General features: G+C 45.5%; 1 protein-coding gene across 1 annotated transcript; it reads left to right on the forward strand.

The window, feature by feature from the left end:
* Window positions 1-394: 394 nt before the first annotated feature.
* Window positions 395-3,322, forward strand: LOC116737887 (translation initiation factor IF-2-like). Its single transcript, XM_032592051.1, has 3 exons — window positions 395-424; window positions 681-1,292; window positions 3,229-3,322. The coding sequence occupies exons 1-3, from the start codon at window positions 395-397 to the stop codon at window positions 3,262-3,264; spliced, it is 678 nt and encodes a 225-aa protein (XP_032447942.1). The 3' UTR covers window positions 3,265-3,322.
* The last annotated feature ends 3,457 nt before the right edge of the window (window positions 3,323-6,779 follow it).

The following is a 6,779-nucleotide window of genomic DNA, read 5'->3' on the forward strand; positions in this document are numbered from 1 at the left end:
AACCCTGTCCTGACCACACACTCTGCCAGTCCTGGTCTCCCAGCTCCTTCTCCGGCGTGGTGCGCCAGATCCTTCCGGGCTTCCCTTCCCCCGGTTTTCCCCGTCCTCGTGTCACCTCTGCCCTCACAACGGTCTTGACTTGAGGGGTTTGGAACACAGTTCCTGGTCATAGTGGGACCCTAGAGGGGCCGGCCGGAAGCAACGGTTGTGCGTGAACCGTCTTTACCGCATTGTGTTCCCCTCCCCCACTTTAGCTCTCCCGGTTCCAAGCGTCTCTCGCCTGGCCCGGCTTCCCCCGTGGCACGCGCAACTCTCCCTGGCTCTACGGCCCGGAGTGGAGGAGAAGGGAGCAGAAGGAGCAGCTGAGCGAGGGGGGGGGGGGGGTAGGTAGGAGATGGAGGAGGAGGGCCAAGGGGTGGGTCCTGTGAGGGGCGGGACTTGACGGGGGGGGCGGGGAACCTCACGGTTTTGGGCGGTGCTGGGGCTGGTGGGAGTCTGCGCCGCCGCGCTGCTGCCTCCACCGCCACCAGTGCTGCTGCCGCCGCCGCCACAACCGCCGCCACTGGCCGAGCGGTTTTTTTTCTTTTTTCTTTTTTTTTCTTTTTTTTTCTTTTTTTTTTTTTTGGTTTGCCGGATCCGCCATATTGGCGAGGACGGGCGTCCGCGGCTGCGGAAGCTAGTCTCCGCCGCCGCCGGAGCCGCAACCTTACAGCACCCGGCCCGTCCGGGCCTCTGCCGTGCGGAGCCCCTCCCCGCGTTGCTCAGCTCACAGGCCTCGCGGGAGCCCGCTGCTGCCGCCTCTCTCCCGGGAGGCGGCCGCCTTAGCCCCCGGTGCTCCGGTCGGCGCCGGGAGCGAAGAGCAAGCCGCAGCAAAGCGACCAGGCCCGGAGCGAGGACACAGGCGGCGACCAGGGAAAGGTGAAGCCGCCACTGCAGGAGGAGGAGCAGCAGGAGGTGACGCAGGAGAAACGCACCGCCCGGAGCCCCGTCTGAGCCGAGCGAGAGCCCCGGCCCGAGGGAAGAAGGGGGAAGAGGGCCGCCAACGCCGCTGGTGGAGGAGGAGGAGGCGGCGGCCGAGGCCACCGCTACCGCTGCTGCAGGGCGGGCGCGGCGAGCAGCGAATTCCGGCGCCCCCTGTGCAGCTCCCTGGTGTTAACGGACACTTTGTCGCCCGTCACCGTCGGGCCTGGGATGCACCCGGGGTCGGCCTTGTCCTAGGACTGAGTGAATCTCGCAGTTGCCTGCTGCCTCCGCCTGCCCTGGTTCTGAAGACAAGACGCCTGTGTCGTGCGGTTAGTAGCCTGCCGCGCTGGGACAACGCGCTTTTCTGGGGCCAACAGCTGGATCCGAGTGAGGGGAGGAGGGCTAGGGGGGTGTGCGAGCCCACGGTACCACCCCCCCCCCCACCCGCGGCTGGCCGCCGTCGGGTCCGGGGGGCTTACCCGCTCCCCCTCCTCCGCCCGGGGCTGGGTGACGGCGCGTTGCGCGGGTGGGGGCGCAGGGCCCGGCTCCGTGCCGAGCCGGTGTCCCAGGAGCGTGTCTGTGTGTTTTGGACTGTGAGGGAAAATGGCTGACGGCTTCGTCCCTCCCCCTCCTCCCCCTTCCAGTCCTGTCTGGGGCCGAGTGGGAGGATGGAGTCTCCGGGCCCGGCGTGCGTCCCCCGCATCGGCGCCCCGGGGGCTCGGTCGGCGGCGGGGGGCTAGTCGCCCCCTCGGTCCCCGGGCTTGCAGCTTGGTCGGCTCGCGGCCGCTCTCCTCCCCAGTCTCGTTCCACTTGACACCAAACGCCATTACTGAGGTGGAGTGATTTGGAGCAGCAGAGCTAGGCCTCGGATACGCCTGGCTATCAGGCCCTACGACTTGTCCGCCGCCCCCCCACCCTCCCGCGATAACCGGCAGCTTCTCCTAGGCCCTGTGGCCTGGGAGCCTGAGCCGGGTTATCGGCCTGCTACACCTCCTTCCCCCGCTTCATTCGCTGAGGGCCGAAGTCGCGAAACATGTTTTGGATGCAAAAATCGCTTCCAAGCCAGCTTGGACCCATCACTTTTCTATTTTTAACCGTTTCTGCAAAAATACTAGCATGTGCGAGCTTGTTAATAATGAAACCTTCAGATTCTCGTGGTGTGAGGCTTTGGGTTTGATACATTGTTTATTTTTCATTCATTGTGAAATACTAAGAGGTACGGAGCAGGTGTATACACTGTTTTGTAATCTTTGTAGGGACTTCTGTGGCGACTGGAACTTACACGGGAATTTTTTTTAGGATTTCCAATAGAACCTTCTTAAACTGAGAGTATTTTTTGAAAGTTCCCTAGTTACAACGTTTATTGGATTTTCCAGCGGGCAGTTTACAGGTGTGAGTAATTTATTCGAACTGTCTTTGAATTTAACTGAGCGGGTTGTAGCTGTAAATATTCGTGCCTTATTTTGGGCGGAGGGAAATATTTGTAACAGTCTTTCACCGTGAATCCCCTGAGCCTCCAAAGTCCACATAACGATTGTATACCTTCATTTCTGACGAAGAATCTGGGGTGTACTTATTGATTAGGAAACTTTTCAGCAGGTACTTAACCCCCTCTTGCTGCTCATGATCTACTCTTAGCGATTTATATGGTAAGGACTCGTTAACCACGACTAGTTTGGCTTTCTTAATCCCTACACTTGAATTTAAAAATAGAGACCGCAAACTCTGCTTTAGATCTCTCTGGTCTACTGATTCAGTGGGCTGCCATTTTGGTTTCAGCAAATGCCTTCCAAGTTCTTAAAGATTAAGCGTTATTGTTTAGAGTGTCTGCATAGAGTGAAAATCAGAAGTATTTGGAATTGGTGCACCAAAGGTGAACTCAAAATGTTTATTACGTTTTGTTTTCTCTATTTTGAAAATAAGGTATTTGGAGTATACGAATTTTTCCCCCTACCGTTTTTCCTATATATGTTTTTTTGCAAGGACATTTAACTTGTATTTTTTAACGTGTTATCTTAATGTGCTCACGCCATTTCTTCCTTTTGTTTGCTGACCTTGGTAGTTTCTGAGAGGGAAAATTTCTGGAGGTATTTAATAACAGCAAGAACAGTACATGTGAGAATCGAAATTCTTCAGAAAGTTACTTTACTGGCAGATTTTACTTTTCACCAAATTATTGTAATCTCTTTTTGGTGTTCCATGGTTCTCTTGTTAAATCAATGGAATGCTGAAGTAGGATTTACTTTGGATCTTTTTTTCTTCCAGGATCTTGAAATAAATTTTCTGGCCTCAAGAAGATGAGGGATTTCGTGGCTGTCTCTTCAAAGATAATTTTTTTTTTGACGTGGTATTAATAACGTTCCTTACAGTTTTTGAAAATGTTCGTCGTGAATTTGCTAGTCAAGTTCTTGATTAGTTAGACACATACGTTCAGCTTATTTATTTGATAAGTTCACCTTTAGTGAAGTTTTTATATTTTAGTTTTAGAATTTTAATATTGAAACTAATCCTTGTTTAAATTAGGTTAAAGAAAATCGTTTGAAATATATGGAGGGAGGTGTTAAAGGATCAGTCCTCTTGTAAGTCTTCTGGGCAGTTAGGGGAGGGATCTTATTCTGTGGTTCTTGATCTAGTTGGGTTGGTTTTTGTTTTCTTTTCTGAATTCTGAAATAATGTGATAGTTTCATGATAGATAGTCTGCGTTATATTTTGCTTCTTGCTAGTATGTTTTCTGAATCTTGGAGTTTTTTTTCTAAAAATTGGAAAAAAGGATTTTCGCTTTTTCTTTTGTTATTGTAGCTGTGCTGTCCTATTTGTTACTAAGTTCTTGTCTTATAGGGTCTAACATTAGTGTTTGAAAAGGGTTGATACGTTGCCCTCCGCCCTGACTGCACGTTGGAATCACTTAGGGAAAAAAAATACTGATGCCTGGGTTTCACTCCCTAAGACCGATTAGGTCTGATACGGGTCCTGGGCAAAGGCTTACTTTAAAACCACTGTGGCTGATTTTCATGAGGTCAGGGTTGAACATCACCGTTAATGCTGTTAATATGTTCTCACTGAACTTTCAAGCAGATAAATAAAATGAATTATTTTGTCAAATGTTTTCAGTTATCAGCATAATTGTAATTTTTTGAGCATTAATAACCGGCCAGGACTATGTTAAACATTTGCCATTTATTACCTTATGTAGGTAGTGTTGTTTGTATCATATAGATGAGGGACTGAGCTCTGTAAACCAGTGACGCTTCAACTACTGTGCCACATTAGTGAAATGACCCTGATCACTGTTAAAACAACAAAAAAAATCAATCTTTGGTTTGTTTCCTGAACCAGGTAGCTTTAGATTAAAATTTTAATAAAAATATGGCAATTAGCTGCAATTTGGGAAATAACTTGGTTAGCCAGGGAGGTGCTAAAAGCTCTGCAGCAAGTAGGTTCTTCCTCTTCCGTGTGTCTCCCAACATATTCTGGTTGATAGTTTAGTTGGTGGGTGTGTTTATGACTAAAATAATGTTACGCACTGTAACATTCCTAAAAGGTGCAAAATCCAGGCATTTGTCTCCCAATAATTTATTTAAATCATCTCATAAATGAACACTTAGTATCATGTGAACTTCTATTATCTCAATTAGAAAATTCTCAGTTTTATTTAGCTTAGTTTAAAATCAGTATAATTTTTACAAAAAGTTTTCAAAAGTAAGGGTTTCATCTTGCATTTTTGTAGTATTGGTCAATAATGTTATGGAATAAATGAAGTACCAATAAACACCTTTATGTGGTGTTTATTTCTTGTAATTCTCTTGGTCCATTGTGTTAAATTCTATATTGAGGCTGCGAGAAGAGCCCGCTAATGTGGAATCTATGAGCTTTCTTATTGTGTGTGACACAAGATCTGTGAAAGACCTTTCTGTTAATGATCATGTAGTCCTATTTTCTATGCTACAAAGTGTCACAAGGAAAAAAGACTTTGTGGAACTTCTGATATTCATATTGGAGTTTGAATTCATTCAGTTGTTACTGTAGAATATAATGACCACTGTTAATGTACTTCTAAGGAATAAGGTGTGAAAAAGTATACTGTTAGACATCTTCCCTAAATTTATTCCTCAAATGTGCCTGTTTTAGTCTTGTGGGCTCCAGTACACACACACACACACACACACACACACACACACACACACACACTCTCACACACACACTCTGTATGTGTATTTGGCAGCAGATGGGTTTTTGATTCTATTTCTAGTCACTAACAATGATTTTCTACCTCAGCTGCGTATCAGAATTACACGTAGAGCTTTTTCAAAATGTATTTTCCTAGATCTTACACTTTGGAAATTGTAGTTGAGTAAGTTTGGGGTGGAAACTAGGCATTAAAAAAACTCAGAAGAGAATTCTAATATGCAGCTAAGGGCTTCTTTGCACTTCATTTCAGGGAAAAGGGAGATTTGAGACTGAGTTCTGTGACCTATCACTAAGCAGTAATGTTCTTGCTCAAGCTTGATTTTGCCAGTCACATTGCCAAAAATTCCAGGCACAAAGTAGCAAAAAGTTCAGACACTAGGTTAATAGTTTGGAGAGACCAGGGTTCCAGAGTTTTATGTATATACGTACATACACACAGAAGACAATTCGTAATGTCTTACTGAACATCTTCTTGGAGTTACGGTCCCAGATCTAGTACTAACATTAATATCTGTTCTAAGGCGTTAGTTTGCTTATTATCCATTCGACAAATATTTATTGGGCATCTACTATGTGCTAGGCACTTTCTAGAGATTGCGATTTTCTAGTAGCTTATGTTGTATGAAGTGAGGGGCATGGGACTAGCTGATCTGTGAAGTTCTTGCAAGCTCTAATTTTGTCATTTATTGTGCCTCCTAGATGGAGACTGAATTTTGTTACAAGAAATATACCTAGTTATGGTATAAGCCAACGGAATTTTATTTTACATTTCAGTTTCTTTTAGTTAAATAGAATTTCATTCTGAACTCTGGTCTTCTCCAGTGAGCACGAATGTCAAGTACAGTAGAAATGGATTAGAATTGTTGCATATTGGGTTTAGGAGTAGCTGTACTTGACCAACGCTTTTACTTTTTGGCCAGGAATTACATACTCTGGTGTCAGCCATTCCTCTTGCCATTCCTTTTCTGTATTGATGCTCTGTCAGTTACCTCTACACCGTTGGTGTGCTTTTCTTTTTGCTTTACTTATTTTATTCAGATGCTTTGCTTGATTTTTGTCCTCCAAATTCTTTTAGGTTAGTGGCTTTCATTTGATATCAGACTCCAGACCCTAAGTCACTGATATATCTCTAGCACCTAGAAAGTGCCTGGCACATAGATGAATAATTATTTGTTGTATGAACAGTCAGTTAACCATATTATATTCTGGTATGATTTCTCTTTCTTTCTTCCTTTCTTCCTTCCTTCCTTCCTTCCTTCCTTCCTTCCTTCCTTCCTTCCTTCCTTTCTTCCTTTTTTTTAAATTCTCTTTATTGCGTGGAGTCCCTTACTTTGACCTGATAATTGTTTCATGATGAGCAGTCCTGGAAGGAGTCTTAGATCTACTCAGACTCCTTGTTTTTCAAATGAAGAACATGGCTCAAAAAGCTGCTGAAGTAACTTGACTAAGATAGTGTGTGTAGACTGCCTCCTGCATGAAGCTATTTCCGTATCTAACAAGACAGTAATTATTCTTGGGTTTCCATTACCTTTGTAGTCACTGTCCTAAAATCCACACTTAAATTCTCTCTGGTAATGGATAATAAATAAGGTCAGTAATTCTGTCCTTTACCTTTTTGTATTACGGAG

This window comes from Lynx canadensis, chromosome X (assembly GCF_007474595.2).
Source record: "Lynx canadensis isolate LIC74 chromosome X, mLynCan4.pri.v2, whole genome shotgun sequence".
NCBI classification, from domain to species: Eukaryota; Metazoa; Chordata; class Mammalia; order Carnivora; family Felidae; genus Lynx; species Lynx canadensis.